This window comes from Artemia franciscana, chromosome 17, assembly GCF_032884065.1.
Source record: "Artemia franciscana chromosome 17, ASM3288406v1, whole genome shotgun sequence".
Taxonomy (NCBI): domain Eukaryota; kingdom Metazoa; phylum Arthropoda; class Branchiopoda; order Anostraca; family Artemiidae; genus Artemia; species Artemia franciscana.
In genome coordinates this window covers 13,411,269-13,434,942 of record NC_088879.1, presented here as the reverse complement: position 1 = coordinate 13,434,942, position 23,674 = coordinate 13,411,269, and the positions used below count along the sequence as shown (strand labels likewise).

Here is a 23,674-nt window from a genome sequence, read left to right as displayed (position 1 = left end):
ACAAAAGACGTGTACAATCTTAAGGAGTGAGAAGGGGGGACGCTATATTTATTTAGGAGCTTAAGGAGGGCGATAGACGCATTAGCTTTATGGATGATATCTTTAACGTGGATATCCCACTTTAAATTTGAAGAAATTGTGACTCCAAGTAATTTAACCGAGGATGCATAAATTTCAGGAGGGATAGGATTAAGAAAACAGGATGAGGATTTGAGGAAACAAATCGGCATTATCATGGACTTAGAGGGGTTTACAGTCATATCTAGGTCCAAAGCCTCACTTCCAATTTCATTGAGAATACTCATAGGGTCACTTAGTAAATTTCTGAAGCAACTTTCAACAATCGTTAGGTCATCAACAAATTTCCAACGGTCTGGAACTTCCTTCGCAAGGCTGTTTACCATGACTGAAAAAAGGAGGGGGCCTAGGAGAGTTCCTTGGGGTATGCCATTGTAGATAGGGAGAGGATTTGAGTAATGGTTCTGGTATTTAACCACCTGTGATCTGTTTGTTAAAAAGGAGGCAACCAATTTTACCAGTAAGGGTTCGATATTGAACTCGCTTTCTAGTTTCTCAATTAAAATATTGTGGTTAACAAGGTCAAAGGCTTTCTGAAGGTCAATAGAAATTAAGTTTAGCCAGGAATTAGGTTTTTCGAGGATTTTCCCGATGTGGTCAATAAGAGAAACGAGGTAGTGGGAAGTAGAAGTTGATTTTAGGTTTCCAAATTGTTTCAGGTCAGTAAGAGGTAGGATTTTTTCCTTTAGCAAATCTGCAAGGAATCCTTCATACAATTTTGAAAAAATAGGAGTAAGCGTAATAGGTCGAACGCCATCAAAGCCAGGCTTTCCGTTTTTCTTTTTCAAAGGGGTAATAAAACCCTGTTTCCAAATTGTTGGAATTTGCCCAGACTTAGTAATTTCGTTAAACAGGACAGACAAGGGCTTAGACAGGAAATCACCGAAGGCTCTAATAAGAGGAAATGGGATATCCAAAGGACAAACACTTGTCTTTCTTAGTTTATCAATTCTTCTTTCAATCTCAGACGGGGAAACAGTCGGGAAAAGAGGGGATGGGGCTCCTGCTGATAATTGGATTGGCAATGCTGGAAGGCTCTGGACAATGGAAGCGAGAAATTTATTTAGACTATTGCCCTCTGATTTGATTATATTTATTCAATAGACTTTTGAGGAATCATCATATTAGAGAATCTTTGAGGATACATATTAGAAAATACTAAACTAATACACTCCCTATTATATTGGTTTAACTCTTTATTGCAGAATGTCTTTTTTTCTATTCTTTTACTGACTTTATTTAAGTGAAGACAAAAAACTGATTATTCTTTCTTTTGATTCCATTAAAAGATTTTTTTGTAACTAGAACTGTTTCTTGACCAAATACACTTTAAAATGGACACTATATATCTACTAATGAATTACACTATAGTGCATTAACAAATTTGAGATGCAATAACAGCACACTATTTCAATAGTAAGCATTTGTAAACTCTTAAGTTTATAAATAATCAAGAAATAAAGAGAATTTAACAGTAATGTTGCTTTTAGTATCCTAGAGGAAAAAAAAGAAGCAAATGGAGAAGTTTCTATTAATTTTGGTGTACCTCAAGGTATCCTAGAGGAAAATAAGAAGTATCCTAGAGGAAAAAAAGAAGCAAATGGAGAAGTTTCTATTAATTTTGGTGTACCTCAAGGTTCGAACTTAAAGTTTCAATGAGGCCTTGAATCCACTTTAAAAGAATCAAGGGGAAAGAAGTACTTATTCTTTATTTTATGTTATTCATATTTTATATTAATAAAATATTTTATATGAATAATGCTAAAATATTATAGAGTTTCAATAGTTTTTCACTGATCGGCTCTTTTGGTTATTTTGACAAGAGAAAAAACTTATTAGGTTATTCTTTCCACTAACATCCAAAACAGCAATGGGATTAATAAACCTAACTATAAAAGAAGAGTTGGACTATTTAAGAGGATTTAATACATTAAAACATTTTGTGAGCCTTAGGATTGACTGACCATCTCAAAACAATTGCCTGTTAATAAATTATTCCTGAGGACTAGTAACCATTGAGAGCTACTGGGGCTATTGAAAATTTAATTAAAAAGACAGCGGAATTTTAAATCTTAGCAAGGTGTTTTTTTCAAAGCAGATATGCTAGAAAATTTTAAAGACTGCCCTTTTTTGAACTTTAAAAAGAAAATTCTGCTTTTTTTAATAGACAAAAGAAAATTCATGTTTTTTAATAATTTAAGTTTTATCAAAACTGAATTTCTTTCTCTCCAGCAAAAAAAGGGAAAAGTTAAGAAAGTAGGTATTGGTTTTTAGTTTCTGTTGATTATTTGAATCCCTTATCCTCTACAAATTAGGCAAGACCCCTCTCAATATGGATTTCTGGGAAAGAAGGTGTTGGCTCTTAGTATCTGTTGTTTATTTGAATCCCTTATCCTCTACAAGTTAGGCAAGACCCCTCTCAATCATTTCTAAATAGTTTTGCCACACAAACTAAAAAAGATGATAATCAAACAGTTCGTGGTAACGAACTGTAGTAAGGAGCGACCCGGCTCGATAGTAAACGAAACTCTAAAAAACGGAATTTCGTTGCTAAAAGACATATCAAAAGAATCGGATTTTTATGCTGATTTTAAATATATAAGTTTCATCAAATTTAGTCTTTGTCATCAAAAGTTACGAGCCTGAGAAAATTTGCCTTATTTTGGAAAATAGGGGGTAACAACCCCTAAAAGTCATAGGATCTTAACGAAAATCACACCATTGCATTCAGCTATCAGAGAACCCTACAGAAAAAATTTCGAGGTCCAATCTACAAAAATGTGGAATTTCGTATTTTTTGCCAGAAGACAAATCATGGGTGCGTGTTTATTTGTTTGTTTGTTTTTTTTTGTTTTTTTTTTTTGTTTTTTATGGCACTTTGTATTAACCAAGTGACATATAGCAGTCGCCAATTCTGTCAGTCCGTCTGTCGGTCTGTCTGTCAGTCTGTCGGTCCCGGTTTTGCTACTTTAGGCACTTCCAGGTAAGCTAGGACGATGAAATTTGACAAGCGTATCAGGGGCCGGACCAGATTAAATTAGAAATAGTCGTTTTCCCGATTTGACCATCTGGGGGGGGGGAGTGGGGGCCCGGTTAATTCGCAAAAAATGGAAAAAATGAAGTGTTTTTAACTTATCAGCGGGTGATTGGATCTTAATGAAATTTGATGTTTGGAATGATATTGTGTCTCAGAGCTCTTATTTAAAGTCCCGACCGGATCCGATGACATTGGGGGGAGTTGGAGGGGGAAAACCTAAAGTCCCGGTTTTGCTCCTTTAGGCACTTCCAGGTAAGCTAGGACGATGAAATTTGGCAAGCGTATCAGGCACCGGACCAGATTATATTAGAAATAGTCGTTTTCCCGATTTGACCATCTGAGGGGGGGAGTAGGGGCCGGTTAATTCGGAAAATGTAGAAAAAATGAAGTATTTTTAACTTATGAGCGGGTGATTGGATCTTAATGAAATTTGATGTTTGGAATGATATTGTGTCTCAGAGCTCTTATTTTAAATCCCGACTGGGTCTGATGACATTGGGGGGAGTTGGAGGGGGGAAACCTAAAATCTTGGAAAACACTTAGAGTAGAGGGATCGGGATGAAACTTGATGGGAAAAATAAGCGCAAGTCGCAGAAACATGATTGACATTATCGGAACTGATTTGCTCTCTTTGGGGTAGTCTGGGGGGGGGGAGTAATTCTTAAAAATTAGAAAAATGAGGTATTTTCAACTTACGAACGGGTGATCGGATCTCAATGAAATTTGATGTTTAGAAGGATATCGTGTCTTAGAGCTCTTATTTTAAATCCCGACCGGATCTGGTGATGGGGGCGGGGAGTTGGGAGGGGGAAACCTAAAACTTGGAAAACACTTAGAGTGGAGGGATCGGGATGAAACATGGTGGGAAAAATAAACACAAGTCCTAGATAGATTATTTACATAAACGGAACGGATCCGCTCTCTTTTGGGTAGTTGGGGGGGGGGGGGGTATTTCTGAAAAAAAAATGAGGTATTTTTAACTTACGAACGGGTGATCGGATCTCAATGAAATTTGATATTTAGAAGGATATCGTGGCTCAGAGCTCTTATTTTAAACCCGACCGGATCTGGTGACATCAGGGGGGGGGGAGTTGGGAGGGAGAAACCTAAAAATCGGAAAACACTTAGCGTGGAGGGATCGGGATGAAACTTGGTGGAAAAAAAACACGAGTCCTAGATACATGATTGACATAACCAGAACGGATCCGCTCTCTTTGGTGTAGTTGGGGGGGGGGTTAATTCTGAAAAATTTGAAAAAAATGAGGTATTTTTAACTTACGGACGGGTGATTGGATCTCCATGAAATTTGATTTTTAGAAGGATATCCTGTCTCAAAGCTCTTATTTTATATCCTGACCGGATCTGGTGACATTGGGGGAAGTTTGGGGTGGGAAGACCTAAACTGATGAGAAACGCTTAGATTGGAGGGATTGGGATGAAACTTGGTTGGAAAAATAAGCAGAAGTCTTGCGTACGTGATTTACATAATTGGAACGGATCCGCTCAATTGCGGGGGGGGGGGGGGGTAATTCTGAAAAATTAGAAAATTGACGTATTTTTAACTTACGAAGGAGTTATCGGATATTCATGAAACTTCATATTTAGAAGGACCTCGTAACTCCAATATCTTATTTTAAATCTCAACCGGATCAAGCGTAATGGGGGGGGGGCAGTTGGGGGGACCGGAAATCTTAGAAAATACTTAAAGCGGTGAGATCAGGATGAAACTGGATGGGAAGAATAGAAACCTGTCTAAGATACGTGACTGACATAACTGGACCGGATCTGCTCTCTTTGGTGGAATTGGGGGGGGGGGTAATTTTGAAAATTGAGGTATTTGTAACTTACGAAAGGGTGACCAGATCTTAATGAATTTTGATATTTGGAAGGATCTTGTGCTTTAAAGTTCTAATTTCAAATTCCGACCAGATCCTGTGACATTCGGGGGAGTTGGAGGGGGGAATCGGAATTCTTGGAAAACATGAAAATTGGAGTATTTATATCTTACGAATAGATGATCGGATCGTAATGAAATTTGATTTTTAGAAGGAATTCATGTCTCAGAGCTCTTATTTCAAATCCCGACCAGATCTTTTGACATTGTGGGGATTTGGAGGGGGAAATCTTGGAAAAACACTTGGAGTGTAGGAATCGGGATGAAGCTTGGTGGATAAAATAAACAAATGTCCTTGATACGTGATTGACAGAATCGTACTGGATTCGCTCTCTTTGGGGGAGTTGGGGGGAGGGGTTCAGTGATTTGGCGAGTTCGGTGCTTCTGGACGTGCTAGGGCGATGAAAATTGGTAGGCGTGCCAGGGAGCTGCACAATTTGACTTGATAAAGTGGTTTTCCCAGATTCGACCATCTGAGGGGCAAAAGGGAGAGGAAAAATTAGAAAAAATTAGGTATTTATAACTTACGAGTGGGTGATCGGATCTTAATGAATTTTGATATTTAGAAGGACTTTGTGACTCAGAGCTCTTATTTTAAATCTTGACCGGCATTAAGCCTCTTATTTTCCTTTTTAAATCAATCTATTGATTCATAGAATTTTGTTAGAGCTCATACCATATGATTTCTTGGCTCTTAGCTCTTCTCGCCTCGTCACAAATGCCATATGAGCTCTTAGCTCTTGTTTTTTGTTTTTTTTCTTTTCCCCAGGGGTCATCGTATCGACCAAGTGGGAGTGTTGCAAGAGGGCTCATTCTAACGGAAATGAAAAGTTCTAGTGCCCTTTTTAAGTGACCAAAAGATTGGAGGGCACCTAGGCCCCCTCCCACGCTCATTTTTTCCCAAAGTCAACAGATCAAAATTTTGAAATAACCATTTTGTTCCGCATAGTCAAAAACCATAATAACTATGTCTTTGGGGATGACTTACCCCCCACAGTCTCTGGGGGAGGGGCTGCAAGTTACAAACTTAGACCAATGTTTACATACAGTAATGGTTACTGGGAAGTGTACCGACGTTATCAGGGGGATTTTATTGGTTTGGGTGTGGGGTTCAGGGGAGGGGGCTATATGGGAAGATCTTTCCTTGGAGGAATATTTCATGGGGGAAGAGAAATTCAATGAAAAGGGCGCAGGATTTTCTAGCATTACTATTAAAAAAAACAATGAAAATATAAACATGAAAAAGTTTTTTCAATTGAAAGTAAGGAGAGGCATTAAAACTTAAAACGAACAGAGATTATAACGCATATGAGGGGTTCTAAAAATACTTTGCTCTTTATGCTAAAATTTTTTTAAGTAATTTCAGCTATTTATTCTACGGCCTTTCTGATTCTTGAGTCATTTTTAAAGAATTGGGACAAAACAAGATTTAGTGTGAAGAGCGAGGTATTAACGAGGGGACCAACCCAAATAATCAAAAATATAAGAATATAAAAGTTTGTTACGTAAGTTAATTCTTAAGTTACGTATATTTTTTACTAATAAAAATGTTCGTTAAAAATTAAAAGATCTAGTTGCATTTTTAAGTAACCGAAAAATTGGAGGGCACCTAGGCCTCCTTCCCCACCCCTTATTTCTCAAAATCGTCTGATCAAAACTAAGAGAAAGCCATTTAGCCAAAAAAAGAATTAATATGCAAATTTCATTTTAATAATTTATGTACGGAGAGCCAAAATCAGACATGCATTAATTCAAAAACTTTCAGAAATTAAATAAAAAAAACAAGTTTTTTGAAATGAAAGTAAGGAGCGACATTAAAACTTAAAACGAACAGAAATTACTCCGTATATGAAAGGGGCTTTTCCTCCTTGACACCCCGCTCCTTGCGCTAAAGTTTGATTCTTTCTCGCAACTCTACTTTTTAAAACAATAAAAAACTTTAGCGTAAGGAGCGGGGTGTCGAGGAGGAAAAGCCCCTTTCATATACGGGGTAATTTCTGTTCGTTTTAAGTTTTAATGTCGCTCCTTACTTTCATTTCAAAAAACTTGTTTTTTTATATTTATGAACAAGAAAGAGTGATCCTTTAGATTAGAATAGTATATGATTTATTGGCTAAAATAGCACACAAGCTAGCATAAATAGATCAGAACAAATACAATGATAAAACCAATGTTAAGGGATAAACATAATTACAAAGGTAAATCAGTTATTGAAAACACAAAGCAAATAGGGAACAAAAGAGTTTTTGAACCTAATGGTCAGCAATTGGGGACACAAGTCAAGTCGAGTATTTGGAGCTCTTTGAGCATTAAGTCTTGTATTAGGACACATTGGGGGATTTTCTTTGAAGGGAAGAAGAAGACGTTGACGATAGTCAGAACTAAGGCACTTGTGCCCCAAGTTTATGGTAAGGATGTGATGTCATGATTCCAATGTAGTAAGTTCAAGTCTAGCCAAACCTTATTCATAAGTAGTATAGGATGTCTCCAGTATAATTTTCATTGCTCTTTTTTCAATGCTTTCAATTAGAACTTTGGGCGTTGGTCAACCCAGGGTGCCAGACAGGTCAAGCATATTAAAGACAGGGTCTTATATAAGAACAATAAATTATTTTAAGGTTCTGGATTGATATGGAGAACCGTTTGAGAAGGGAGAAAGATCTAAGGAGAAAGCTACGAGATTTAAATAAGTGAAAAGCGTGGGACTTCTATTTAAGGTCATTGTCGAACTGCACACCAAGCAGTTTAACCGTATTTAAATTTGGTATGCAAAGGCATTTATTGATTGGGGGTATATTTTTTTTAAAGGAGAATAGCATTAAGCTGCTTTTAGGTATGCTTAGGTTGAGTTTTACATTTTCAAGACTATTCTCTAAGTTGTTAAATGAGTGAGTCAAGTCTGACAACCGAAGTATTTGAGGTTTGATCAAGGTTAAGTAATGTCAAATCATCCGCAAATTTAAAAGCGTTGTCAAAATTTGGTAAAACATTTTTAAAAACAATTAAAAATACTAAAGGATCTAATGTATTCCATTGGGGTGCTCCACAGGAAATTGAGGTAGAACCGGATGAGTCTCCGCTAGGGAGGACTACACATTGCTCAAAATACGCAATAAATTCCCTTAATTAGTAAATGTAAAAAAGAGTGGAGGTCTATTGTATCCTCCTAATCTTAGGAATGATTCAATATCCTGAAAGTTCTAATACATACTATATCCACCCCCTAGTATAGAAGCACTCAAATAGTTAAAAAATACAAAATTAGTTACCATGTACTAGCTATCTCCCGGGTTATCGAAAATCATACCAAAAAATAGTTTGGTTACAAATTGGGCCCAATTGTAGTGCATTTTCCTTTCTTTTTTTGAAATATGTACATACAATTAAACAGAGATGAGCACGGAGAGGTGCTAAAAAAAATCATCCCTGGCATCTTCTGTTAGTATGTTGTGTATAATTCAGGCTTGAGAGTTGGTACATAATGTAGACATGAATTTCCTTCTATTTGACAAGTATTAAAGTGCTATTTTATTCATTTGATATGAGATCTGTCATTTTATTTCTTTTTTTTATATCTTGTTGTCTGTTACATACATAACCTCTGGTTTATCTTCAAATCAGTTTGTTTTTCTGTTTTGTTTTTTCTATTTTATTTGTTCTCTTTTCTATTGTGTAAAATACTTGCTGTATAACAGAATTTCTAATAAACAAGAGCTAGGAGCTCATATGGCACTTGTGACGAGGTCGGAAGAGCTAAGAGCTCATATGGTATGAGCTCTAGCAAAATTCTAGGAATCAATAGATTGCTCCAGCCCTCTATGTCCCTGGATCCGATTCGAATTAAAAATGGAGCATCTGAGACATCAGATTCTTCTATATGTCAAGTTTCATTAAGACCCGATCACCCATTCGTAAGATACCTCGATTTTCACGTTTTCCAAGAATTCCGGTTTCCCCCTCAAACTCCTTTCAGTGTCATCGGATCTGGTCGGGATTTAAAATGGTAGTTCTACAGCACAAGACTCTTCTAGATATCAAATTTCATTTAGATCTGATCACTCGTTCGTAAGTTACAAATACCTCATTTTTTCTAATTTTTCCAAATTACCCCCCCCCCCAAACTCCCCCAAAGAGAGCAGATCCGACCCGGTTATGTCAGTCACCTATCTTGGACTTGTGCTTATTCTTTCCACCTAATTTAATCCTGATCTCTCTGCTTTAAGCCTTTACAAAGATTTCCGCCCCCCCCCCCTAATGACACTGGATCCGGTCGGGATTTAAATTAAGAGATCTGAGTTTCGAGGTTCTTCTAAATATGAAATTTCATTAAGATACGGTCACTCCTTCGTAAGGTAAAATTACCTCATTTTTTCAATTTTTTTAGAACAAACCCTCCCCTCCCAATTCCCCCAAAGAGAGCAGATCCGTTCCGGTTATGTCAATCACGTATTCAGGACTTGTGCTTATTTTTACCGCCAAGTTTCATCCCAATCCCTCCACTCTAAGGGTTTTGCGAGATTTTAGGTCCCCCCCCCTCAATTTCCCCCTTCACAGGATCCATTCGGGATTTAAAATAAGAGCTTTGAGACACGATATCCTTCCAAACATCAAATTTCATTAAGATCCCATCACCCGTTCGTAAGTTAAAAATACTTCATTTTTTCGAATTAACTGGCCCCCCACTCCCCCCCCCTCAGATAGTCAAATCGGGAAAACGACTATTTCTAATTTAATCTGGTCTGGTCCCTGATACGCCTGCCAAATTTCATCGTCCTAGTTTACCTGGAAGTGCCTAAAGTAGCAAACCAGGACAGACCAACAGAATTTGCAATCGCTATATGTGACTTGGTTAATATCAAGTGCCAATAAAAATTGTTTAATATTTAGTTTTTTTCCATCTGGATTGTTGTTATTATGTAGTCCTTTTTTTCTAGATCATCACACTTATGATTCACTGTAATTCACAAATATGAATCAGAATATACTCAAACTACTGGAAACTCCATTAGTTCCTGATGCTCAAGCAAAGGTGAGTCTTAAGATTTGTTCATTTGTTTTCAAAGTGCTTAAATGATATAGTTTTCAGCTTTGTATTTGAGTTTCATGTCTAAGTAATTAGCTTCTGTTCTTTCTCTCTCTTTTGTCTTTTTTCGTCCCCATATTCTTTATCTATATCTGATTAATTAATTTTAAAGTGAAGTGTGTTATTTATGATCTTCTCTCTCATTCTTTCTCCCATGTCTCTTTCTCTCTCTCTTTCTCTTTCTCTGGCTCTTTTTCCCTTTCTGTTTCCCTTTCTCTTGCTCTCTTTCTCTTTCTATGGCTCTCTTTCTCTGGCTCTCTCTTTCTCTTTCTCTGGCTCTCTCTTTCTTTTTCTCTGGCTCTCTCTTCCATATATATTCTAGAACGATTTGAGTATTATGTTATTTTTGACATGAAAATTGGTATACAGTAATTGATGCTTGCCTATCCAGTCATATTAGTTGTGATCAAAATTTACATGGGTTCTACTTATTCATATTTATCTTTTTTTATTTTTACCTCTTATTAGAGCTAATAAATTTGTATGTTAGTATTTAACTTAAAAACACAAATGTCATAATAAATTGAAATTAAACCAAATTTAAAATTGCTCTAGTTTTGCTTTTTAACTTAGTAAGGCTGCACTATCTTTAAATTGTATGTGAAACAACCCTTCAAGGGTTTTGAGGATTGGATAATGCCCCTTGTCCGACTTTAATCTAAACCTATATATTGTAGATGAAACCATCAAAGATTTTTTTCTTCTTTTTTTACTGGAATCTGAAAGTTACTCAGAATCTAAGAGCTATGATACAAGAAAAATTTTTGCCAAAAAGATATGATTATGTCCTTATTGTCAAAACAAAGAAAAAGATTCGTAAAGAGGAGAAAACGAAGAAGAAGAAGAAGAAGATAAAACAGATAAGAAGAGATAAGAAGATAAGAGAAAACGAAGAAGATAAAACAGTCACTGAATGTATGTCTCTGCAAATTGAAGAGAACAGCCAATGAGAAAAAAATCTGCACATAGAAGAAAAATGTGCTGATATTTTGATCGAAACCTCCGCTCAAGTGTCCTCAGTACAAAATAAAATACAGATAAAAACCAAACCTTAAAACAAACATTAAATCTAAAAGAAGAAGACCCTTTCTGTGTTACAGCGAAAGGGTAATTGAATACAAAATACGATAGTGAATGACATTTCAAAAGTCTATTTTATAACAAGGTTTTTTGAAGGGTAATTGCTTACCAGGCATGGTATTAACAGAGATAGGTTGGGAAGTATAATTTGGTTGACATATGTAAAAGAGATCAGAATCAATAAGTTAATTATAAATTAGATGGGTTTCACCAGTGTCTCTATTAAGGGCGACCTTTTGGTAGATATAGTTTTTGATTCCAACTGCCTCCTTGAAAACTCTTGCATAAGACCTTTAACAGAGGCATTAATAGAGGTGTTATAAAAAAAAGTGAAATAGAATGGGTTTTCATTGATGCGCTGAGCGAAGGTGGAATCAAAAGTCTCTGGCCTTTGGCATAGCCATTCGGTTTTATCAGTTGAGGATCTTTGTTCCAGTAACCCCTCCCCCAATTGTTGGTTGGTCCTCCCAATATAGAAACAGCCTCAAGAACAGGGATTCTTAAGCACCTCTACTCAGAAAGGGGCTGGTTGTATCCTTGCCTCAGTTGAAAAATGTCTGTATTTTGTTTGAATCTTAGGAAATCACTTGGACTATCACAATCCCTCACTTGGACTATTTGTCTTGGCTTTCTCTACAGTTAGCCTTGGCTTGATACCCTTAACTGCTTGATTTAAATTCAAAATCAATAGACTCGGTCTCGGCCTTCAGCCAAAAATTAAAATCAAGCCATGAACTAAAATTTGCTTTTGAATTAAAATAAAGTAGTTGGAGCCATCTAACCTTGAGTGAGTGAGAGCAAATCTGGCATAAGCTCTTTTTAGGATTGTATAAAAAATGATGACATTTCACTTGTTGTTAGATAAGTCAATCATCCATCCGTCCATACGTCATTCCAAGGGCAGAACTAAGGTAAATAGTCATAGAACTAAGAGATGGAAGATTGTATTGCTTTTGGGTTGACGCATGACAGACAATGTCCACTGGACTTGTATGCAAAATCTGGGACTGAATTTGCTTAGACTCACAGGCCAATAAGTGACCCTAAGCCTAATAGGCTTGGCCGCTTGTAGTCTAAAGGTGTCCGGTACCCAAGTCCCATGGACTCGCAGGCGAACGGTGAAACCTATATTTTCCAAGTAAAGAGCAATGTGAGCAAAATGTACTATTATTTGTTTTTAAACCATGTCACTTCGTATCGTAAGAGTTGTGGTAGAAAGTTCGAAAAAGGCTCGTTTGATTGGAAATTGAAAGGGCTAGTGCATTTTTAATTGTCGAGGGTATCTAATTGAAGTTTTAAGATGACAATTTGTTGTCGTAGAAACTTCTAAAAAGGCTTGTTGGATTGGAAATTGAAGGGACTAGTGACCCTTTTAATAGTCAAAAGTGATTAGCGCGCAACTAACCCCTTGGACACCCACTATTTCTCCAAACACATCCAACCAAAACTTCGAGACAGCCATTTTGTTTTGGCGTAGTTAAAAGTTCCGGAAATTATTTCTTGGAGGATGACAACCCCTTACAGCTCTCAAGACAAGGGCTGTAAGTTATCCTCTGGGGGCTATAAAGTTTTTATAGAAAGGGGGGTCGTTTAAACTTTGGAGGGGGATCATTGGATTAGTAATCAGAAGTTCAAGTACCCTTTTTAATATTCAAAGTGATCAGTGTGGATACCCCCCCCCCACCTCACCCCACACCGTGTATTTTCCTGAAATGCATCTGATAGAAAGTTTCAGATGACCATTTGTTGTCGTAGAAACTTCTAAAAAGGCTCGTTCGATTGGAAATTGAAGGGGATAGTGCCTCGTTTAATAGTCGAAAGTGATCTCCCTCCCACGCAACTAATCCCCCCACGTTGTGTTTTCCCAAACACAAACGATCAAAACTTTAAGAACCATTTTCTTCAACGTAATTGAAAAGTCCTGAAATTATGTCTTTGAGGATCACAACCCCTCAACAGCCGTCGGGGCAAGGGATGTAAGTTAGGCCCTAGATGTATTTAAGATTTATATAGAAAATGTTATCGTATAAACTTCGGAGGGGGCTCATTGGATTATTAATCATAAGTTCTAGTGACCTCTTTAAGATTCAGAGTGATCGGAGGATGAATACCCCCGCCACCTCGTACTTTCCCGAGATGCATCTGACAGAAATTTTGAGATGGCCGTTTGTTGTCGTAGAAACTTCTGAAACGGCTCATTTAAATTGAAATTGAAGGGACTAGTGCCCCTTTTAGTAGCCAAAAATGATTAGAGGGCAACTAACCCCCTCCCATGCCCACTATTTCCCCAAACGCATCCAATTCAAAATTGTGAGATAGTCATTTTGATCAGTGTAGTTAAAATGTCCGGAAATTATGTCTTCGATGATGACAACCCCCACAGCCCTCAGAGCAAGGGTTGCAAGTTATGTCCTGGGGGCGTATAAAGTTTTTATAGACAGAGTGTTTACATAAACTTCAAGTCATTGAATTGGTAATCAGAAGTTATGATACCCTTTTGAAGATGCAAAGTGATTGGAGAGCGGATACCACCCGCCCACACCTCGTATTTTCGTGAAATGTACATGATAGAAATTTTCAATTGACCATTTGTTGTCGTAGAAACATCTAAAAAGCTCATTCGATTGATAATATAAGGGGCTTGTGCCCCTTTTAATAGTCGAAAGTAATTAGAGGGCAACTAACCCCTCTCCCGATTTCACCATTTCCCCAAATATATCCAATCAATATTTTGAGATAGCCATTTTGTTCAACGTAGTTGAACAAAAATTGAACAAATTTTTGTTCAACGTAGTTGAACGTAATTGAACAAAACGCTATATGCATGCACATTTTCAAAATAGCGTATCTCAAGAATTGATTTGGGTGTTAAGTTGGAATTTTCTGAGAATACTTAAAGGGTAAGATCATTTCACCAAAAGGGAGTATGCGAAGAATACTGTTAATACTAATGTTACTGCTATATTTACTACTACTTCTATTGCAACTACTTGTAAGGCCAAGAGCATTGAGATGAAAATTTCATGGTTATCAAAAGGACATATCAGCAATGTCATAATAAGGGCTTATTAAGTTGTCAGTATTAAGTTGAAACTTCCAGACTCGATGAGAGAGATGTTCTACTCACCAAAAGGCAATATGTTAATGCTACTAATTCTAGTAGTACTACCATTGTAGGAGTATCAATACTACTTCTATGACTACTATTATAACTATGCCTAAGAGCATGAAGTTGAATTTTCAAGAATATTTGAGGGGGAAGATGAATTGAATCAGAATACGCCTTCTGAATGCTTTTAAGGAATATTTAGGCGGCTGTTGAACTAAATCAAAACAAACTATGAGCATGTAAATTTAATAAGAAGTAGCAAAGAAAAATCTGAAGAGCAACTTATGTTATTAATTTAGACCTTTAAGCGTAAGTTTTGGGGTACTTCGAACTAGCCAAAAGGCACTATATGTATACTTTTAATACTACCCCTATAGTTATTGTAACTAATGACGCTAAGAATATTAAGATGAAACTTATAGGGAACGCTTTGGAGTTTCGATCAAACGAAAAAAACTATGCATGCAGGTTTTCAAAGGGGTATGTAAGCAATATCATAGACAGCACCACTCTATAATAGCTGGAAATATAATTTAAACTTTTAAAGGAGCTAATTCGATTCAAAATCAAAAGTTCTGGTGCCCTTTTTATGATTAAAAAGAGATTGGAGGGCAAGTAGCCCTTCTCTCAAGCTCATTCATATTTTAAACATATCCAGTCAAAATTTTGATACAGCCGTTTTGCTCAGCATAGTAGAACGAACCAGCAATTGTCTTTAAAGATATTATGCATGTCAACCCCCATAATTATGCGAATGGCCGATTTTGCTTTAAAATAAATCAAAAGGCATTGTGTTTATGGTTGTCAATAAGACACCTCAGCAATGTATCGAAAACGAGTGGAGGTGTTAAGTTGAAACTTTTGGGGATAGCCTACTACTATTACTGCTTTTGTTCTTACAGTTTAAATAAATAAAAAGAGCGTAAGTATATCCAGGTTGTCAAAGAACATAGATATAATCTTCTGGGAATGATATGAAGTTTTATTCTTCAGGTCAACTTCAGAAGCTATAAAATTCAAGTAAAAAATAATTTTTCTGCCAGGATTAAAAATTATTGAAAAATTTTCTCTTATATACAAATAGCAACCAATGCTGTGGATTCTTATGGAAAAATTTAAAAGATGTTAGTATATTTTCCGTGAAGAAGACTATGTCAATAATTAACAAACATAAATCAGTTTAAAAAATTTTCCTACGAAACACGTTTTTCAAAGAAAAGTAAAGAACTCTATTAAACAAAGAATGAGCAAAAATAAATTCAAATAATCTTCCAAGCGTAAAACTACCACAAAACACTATCAATAAATAAATCAAACTCAAAACGAACAAAATTACAATAAATAGCCGATTCAAACTCAAAATGAACGAAAATTAACATGAGTAGGGCAGATAACCCCTATACCTTCTCAAGACCAGAATATAATTTCGCTTTACTGGAAACAAAATACATTTTAAATGTTTTCACTCTCCTTACTTTCAAAAAAAAAATTAAGGAATAAATATCATTATATGCCAATTAAACTGACAATACGGTCTTCTTTTTTTCAGTAAAGCACAAACCATGTTCTGGTTTTGAGAAGGCATGGGGGTTGTAAAAAAAAATTTATGAAGTAGCTTATGTACCAGCCTAAAACTGTCTAACGTATGCTGTAATAGGTAATATACTATGTAATGTGCAATTTTGTAATTTAATATTCAGGAGTTTACAATTTTGTAGCATAATGAATTGTAAGTAATATGAAAATATACCCTTAGTTAAGCAGTAACTGTCAGATACCTAAATGTATTTCAATGAACATCTACTTGAACTGATTGAAGTAAGTTTTTTCACTACCCTAGCCCACCCCCCCCCCCCTTCATTGACCAACTCTGCCGTGACACACTCTCCAAATGGGGCTCTATTTTTGGTAAGTTCTCTTCCCGGAGTAAGTCTGACAACAGAAATGTGATCAAGAGCTCCTTGAATTTTTTTTAATTATGGAAGGGGACTTTTCCAAACAGGATCAAATTTTGTTGTAAGAATAGTTTCGAAACGAAATAGAGATATAAAAAAAAAAAATTAGATGAAACAAAAATGCTGTACAAAACAAAGGGGAAAAAGAACTTCCCGTCTGATAAACTATAGTTGTTGTTTTAAAGACAATTAAAACACGAACACAAGGCAAAAAACTGCTGTATAATATTTTGTATATCCTTATGTATTGTGTTTTACTGTGTTACACACTTGTAAACACTGTGTTTACTGTGTCACACACTTTATTGTGTTACACACCCACTGGTGAGGGACTTAATGCAGTGGCAAACTTCTTTAAGTTCACCATAACCTTTTTCATTGTAAAAAGTTTGATTTATTAGTTGTTGTTTTTTCATGGTCACTACATATTAATCTACTCTTATTTATGGTATTATAATATTTTTATTTCAGGTGTTGCTATTTCATGCACTTTTAAAGGCACATAAATGATAAACTTAACCAGTATCCACATATTGTTTTTTAAACTTCTTTTTTTTTCTCTTGGCCCATTTCCATAATTAATTTGTATTTTATTCAGGTGCTATCGTATTTCGAGGAAGTCAAAGGATCTGATACTGGTTGGCAGTTGGCTATAACTGAGCTGACAAGAACAGCAGATAATCTCAGTGATCACACCAAATTTTTTTGGTGGCAGATAGTAGAAAACTTTGTCAAGACTAGATACACTCAAATGGACTCTGCATCACTATTGATGAGAAATTTTCTATTTCAATGGCTCCATAATATGGTGAGTTGGCTCCATTTTTGTGCAATATATTCTTTGTGAATAGAGGCATCTGGTGCAGTGTCTGTTGTTGGCTTATTCTTTTAAGAGGTAAGAAAATCCCGTCATCTCACACTATCAAATTGTAGAGATGTGTTTGGATCACCATATGTTCACACAGATGTGGCTGTTAAGGATAAGGTCAGAAGGTTATTTCTTCTTGGAACAAGGGTACAAAATGCAAAAATGGGTCTTATAGAAAATATTTTTTCTTTTGTCAGGAGAGAGAGAATTTTCCCTATACTCTTATGATTGTATTGCTATTAGGATGGGGCCTCTATATTATGATAAATTGCTGTTGTTGTCATTTGACCAGCTAAAAGGTTTTACTGTGTTGTGTAATAATTTCAATCATTAAAACACCCCTGATAGTGAAGCTAGACGTGGAAGGGGAGCTCCACTCAAGACATTGTTCCTTGTTTATGCTGAAACATGAAAACATTATTTATATTAGTTTCTGCTGTAACAGGAACTACCACTACTAACTACTCACTGCAGCACCAAACCACCTGAGGCCAACACAGTTATGCACGCTCCTCCTCGATCCTAATCTATTCAAACCCTCCCTATGTACCACCTCCCAGAAAGTTTCCATTTCCCTGAAATTATTCTTTACGACATCCTCCCTCCCCAACCGCGGGTGACATGCTTTCCGCAGAACAATCTTCAGCAATTTGTCATCCATCATCCACAGAACATGCTCTAGTCACCTCAACCTTTTCTCGTTATAGCCCTAAAAAGTGGGATAGAACCACACTTTTACTACAACCTATTATTGAAAATACGGTCAGTCAGCTGGATACCCAAAACAATTTGTAGGCAAATTTTCTTGAAAAGATCTTGTAAATCTTCGTCCGTTTTTGGAACGTACATGCTTCAGAACACTAATTGACCTCTGTCATTACTAGCTTCCAATATTCTAATCGTAAATAGCGACGAAGACCGCACTGTGTTTCCATTGTAAGCATCAACAACAACAAGAACAATACGGAACTCTTTTTGTAAGACAGTGGAATTCTATATTTCAAATTAATATTTTAACCTTATGTCCAAGGGCCGTCCTCAGCAAAATATAAAAATAGAGAAGAAAAGAGATATACAATAACATACAACCATTAGAACTGAAGGACTGATAAATAAAGTGAGGTGAAACCATTTAATTAATCCCTCTTTGGTGAGTAACCGGGGTTTTATCTTTACCAGAATTTAGGGGGGGGGAAATAATAATCTATATGTTGTGTTTACTAGTAATTCCAATCATGAATTTTCTAAGTTCTGGTAAAGATAAAACCCCAGCTACTTGCCAAAGAGAGGTTTATCAAATACCAAGTGACTGTGGCAAATACTATGTAGGTAGAACCCACCAGAATTAAGAGGAACGCTTACAACAGCATAAAGATGATATTATCAAAGTGTTAAATTATAATAGTGCTATTGCTTCTTTTGATTCTGCTTTAAGCAGTCATGTTTTCGAAAATCCTAGCCGCAAATTACTTTTTGAGAATCCACCCTTAGTAGCAATGATCTAGGTATAAAACTGGTTATTCAAGAAGCAATTGAAGTCAGACTTAAGATAAGTAATAATACTTCCTTAAATAGGAATTTTGGGGAATACTCACTCAATGCTCTGCGCACAAATTTAATAAAAAGCGATTTTACTATTAAAAATCTAGTAGATACTAACACAGAAGCAGTTACAAAAAGACCTTCGAGGTTAGCTGCCAGAAAGGCAAGATTAATGGTGAAAGCGCGTTTTGAATTAGGACTGAATCATCAGTCCTGGTTGAACTTCGCTGAAGTAAGGATGCTGGGACTGTTTTAAAAATATTCATTTTAGTTTTAATGGTTTTCTGTCTACTATTGTAAATCTCTTTTCTTTTATATATTTATGTTTTGCTGGGAACGGCCCTTGGATATTGGTTCGAAATATTTATTCAAATATAGAATATAGTTGCGAAAAGAATTTTCACAGTTGCGAAAAGAATTCCCTATTGTTCTTCTTGTTGTTGATATTTATAATATTCTAATGTTGGCTCGCAAACTTGTTTCTATTGTTCCAAACTTTTATCAACTGGGAAAAAAGCACCCTGAGGCTTGGCTATTCTAATTTTAACATATTTGCTGTTCCCACTGTCTTTACTAATAATACTACCAAGGTAAATGAAGCTATCCACTAGATCAATCTTTTCGTTACCTAACGTCATCTTTTCATCTTCGCTTACTCGTAGCCTTAACGACTTAGACTTCTTAACCTCAACATTCAAACCTGTTCTATCACCATGAACTCGCAAAACCTCTAAAAGCTGATTCGTTTTGCTCACATTTTAATCAGTTTCAACCCTCAAGTTCATTTGAATTGGGTCTCATGACAGTAAGCCAACTGTTCATTTGAAAATCCTGGTTTTTTAGGCTTGCCACTAACTGAAACACTATCTATAGGCCTCTAATATCCCTGAGGCTATGATACTAATTATGAGACTATATATATATATATATATATATATATATGTATATATATATATATATATATATATATATATATATATATATATATATATATATATATATATATATATATATATTTCTGAAAGACCTTAGACTGTCTGTAAGCCTATACCAAAATCAAGTAACACTATTCGGCTACTACGGATCTTTTTACTTCCAGTCCTGTTTAGAGAAATAGGTCTCCTAAAGAACACCAACGCCTGATTCTAATGCCAATTTAGAATTGAAAAATGGTTATTCGTTCTATTTAGGCACACAAGTAAAAGAAAAATAATTTTAACAGTTCTTCAGCTTAAAAAGTAATTACGAATATCACAGATTGCTAGACTATATGATCTATTTTGTAAATAATTTGTACATTCTATTTCGGTCTATTTCATAAATTCGTCAGAAACTACACTGCCTTTCTTTTGCACACAAACATCTAAGATGATGATGGAGTGAGGAAAATTTAAAGACAATCAGTGGCTTGTATAGAATATCCTCCTCTTTATTCTTAGATAACCGTTTTATTTAAATAATACACTGTACAGAAACGTTGTTTGATCCTACTTCCCACGGCTACTGTGAAAGAAAGGTTGAAATCGTTTTAACATGTTCTGTTGATGAAGGATGACAGATTGCAGTGTGGTTTTTGGCCATATATTGTGAGCCGAAACGAGAAGCCGATCATCCCTGAACGGGGTGGGAAAAAGTCACAAGGAAGGAATGGAAGAAAATATAAACTTCATAAGTGGGACAAAGATATCAAAATATGGGACAAAAAACGCATCAAAAAATTTTTCTTATGCATTTTCGTTCCATTTTTTACGAATCGGACAATGTTTTTTGAGGAGGGGGGCCTACTAAGTTTCCCCTAGACACGGTCTGGCCCTTTTTTCACGGACAAAGGATTTCAAGTTCAGCGTGCTAAGCGCTCTTGACTAAGATGGTTTTTGTAAAAAGGATTTAGTATAAATTGAGATGAAAGAGGACACAGAATAAACCTTATTTATGAAAAAAAATTAATTGAAAATCTTGCCTAAGTCTTGCATATTTTTAAAAGTCAAGAACTTACTAAATAAAGGTCGGAGTTTTCTTTTAAATATTTATATTAAATTAAAGTACCTAGGACAGTGAAAAAGTAAATCTGATTGTTTGAATTGGCTAACTGGAAACTTACACAACCATATACGTCTTAAAAACTTTGGGAAAGTCGAAAATTTAAATTATAGCTTAAAATAAACTTCAAATACAATTCCGCCCTTTTCGGTAGCAGCAAGTGCCAAATTAAAAAATGGACGAAAAATAAGCGGAAAACATGACATTAGACAGCTTCAGAAGGTGTAACTCTCTGTTGAAGGTTTGTCTGTGTTTGTGAACCAATAGATTGTTAACGTTTGATTTTGACAGACGATAAGCGTTGTCAACTTAAATTTTTATGGTTTAACGTGACAACACTGAGCATAGTGTGATGCTGCCATAAAATCTTCATAATTTGAAACAGCCAAAAGAGAAATATTTGAGTTCTATGGTTCTCAGATATGAATAGAACTAAGATGTTTCCAGGGTGGGGAGGAGAGGGTATTAAATGTTTTTATTTTAATGTCCTATCTACCCTAATCTTTTTTTCCTTCTTTTTCAGTCTATTTCTGCTAAAGAAGAAAGTTCATTTTTAAGGAATAAGGCAGCCCAAGTTTTCTCTTTGGTATTCATTGTTGATTTTCCGCGAAGATGGCAAAGCTTTTTAGTTGATTTCTTGCAAACTTTGAAGTTAGGTCCAAAGGCTGTGGATTTCTACCTGAGGGTGCTCAAAGCAATTGATTCTGAGGCATGTCTTTCCTTTTTTCCTATTCTTTTTTTGGCTATTGAATTTTAAGTTTTTCTGTGTTTTAACCACTGCACAAAGTTGGTTTTTATTTCAATTGTTTATTCAATCTATATACTTTGGCCTCAAGTCGTTGTGATAGTTTTCTTTTTGGAATTAATGTTTTCATGAGAAAGAAGATTAATTTCCTTCTAAGAACTTAATATACATATATATATATATATATATATATATATATATATATATATATATATATATATATATATATATATATATATATATATATATATATATATATATATATATATATATATATATATATATATATATATATATATATATATATATATATATATATATATATATATATATATATATATATATATATATATATATATATATATATAAAAAATAAGTTGTCTGTCTGTGTGTCTGTCTGTCTGTCAGGTGACGTCATGTTTCTGTGTTGACTGACGTCATCAAGTTAGTTGTCGTCATTTTTGCTACGACGGTGACGTCATTAACGGTATTTAAGACATTGTTCACGGAAAAATGTTTAATTGTAAAATGACTGAAGAACCTACAATGGCAACAGCCGAGGAAGCTGCTCAAAGAGTTTATGCCAAAAACTTGCTGCTGATAGAGAAAGTAACAAAAAAAAAGCGTTCCGAGGAATCACAAGAACAGCAAGAAAACAGGCTTGCGGCTAAAGAACGCAAAACCGCGCAGTTAGATGAAAATCCACCTGGACAGCGAGAGTCAAAACATATCAAAACTGAAAATGATAGCGATGATGATTGGGTTTGGGATTTTGACTTGGATAAGGTCATCAATGCCTACCAGATTTAAGTTAAAAAAACAAAGGTTCGTCGATATGTACTTCATAGTGACGCTGAAAAATAAAGAAGAAAAAGAAAACTGAAAAAAGAAAAAAGGTAAAAAACTAAAAAAAAACTAAAAAGAAAAAACACTCAAAGAGAAATTACAGACCGAGACAGAGGGAATACAAGTGACGACCGGGAACCTCAAAGAGAAATTACACACTGGGACACCCAGACACAAATCACGACCGGGACACAGGGAATATAAACCACGACCGGGACACAGGGACACAACTACAACGGGGACGCCGGGGGCACAGACAGGATATATAAATGACGACCGGGACACAAATGACGACCAGGACACCGGGACACAGGGAATATAAATGACGACCGGGACACTCAAAGAGAAATTACAAACTGGGACACCGGGACACAAATGACGACCGGGACACAGGGAATATAAATGACGACCAGGACAGAGGGACACATCATTAGAATTATGAGGTATAGATCTGAATACGGATTGTTTTTCCCATGGACAATTATATGTTGCATGTTCAAGAGTCAGTAAACCTGACAATCTATTTATATGCACAGACAATGGGACAGCGAAGAATGTTGTATATTCGCATGTTTTACGTAGTTAAAAACATATATTTATATCTATCTCTATTCACAGATGGGACACACGGACACAACTACAATGGCGCGTAACGACTTACGCGCGCGGGGGGGCTTGGGGGGGCGCGAAGCTCCCCACCAACTAGGTGTTGGGGTGGCGCGAAGCGCCACCCCAACAGCTAGTATATATATATATATATATATATATATATATATATATATATATATATATATATATATATATATATATATATATATATATATATATATATATATATATATATATATATATATATATATATATATATATATATATATATATATATATATATATATATATACTAGCTGTTGGGGCGCTTCGTGCCCCCCCGTGCGCGTAAGTCGTTACGCGCCATTGTAGTTGTGTCCCTGTGTCCCACCTGTGAATATAGATAGATTTATATATGTGTTTCAAACTACGTAAAACTTGCGAATATACAACATTCTTGGCTTTCCCATTGTCTGTGCATATACAAAGCCTTATGTACTAATAATGACGTCATATGCAAACGCTCTTTTTACAAACAAACAAACATGCATACACAAAACTTGTTTTTATATAGATAGATAGATAGATAGATACAATACAAATCAACTGCGTAAAACTTGCGAATATACAACATTCTTCGCTGTCCAATTGTCGCTGCATATAAATAGATTGTCAGGTTTACCGACCCTCGAACATGCAACGTACAATTGGCCATGGGAAAAACAATCAGTATTAAGATCTATACCACATTTTTTCTAATGATTGACCTTGAGCTTTGTTAATGGTGATTGCAAATGCTAATCGAATTG

General features: G+C 35.6%; 1 protein-coding gene across 2 annotated transcripts in view; it reads left to right on the top strand.

The window, feature by feature from the left end:
* Positions 1-23,674, top strand: part of LOC136037882 (exportin-T-like) — a gene marked incomplete at its 3' end in the record, with an annotated part of 87,718 nt that overhangs the window by 9,575 nt on the left and 54,469 nt on the right. For both annotated transcript variants that reach the window (XM_065720736.1, XM_065720737.1), the window contains 3 exon segments: positions 9,944-10,038; positions 16,835-17,044; positions 21,210-21,395. In XM_065720736.1, the coding sequence (XP_065576808.1) occupies positions 9,979-10,038; positions 16,835-17,044; positions 21,210-21,395 (456 nt within the window).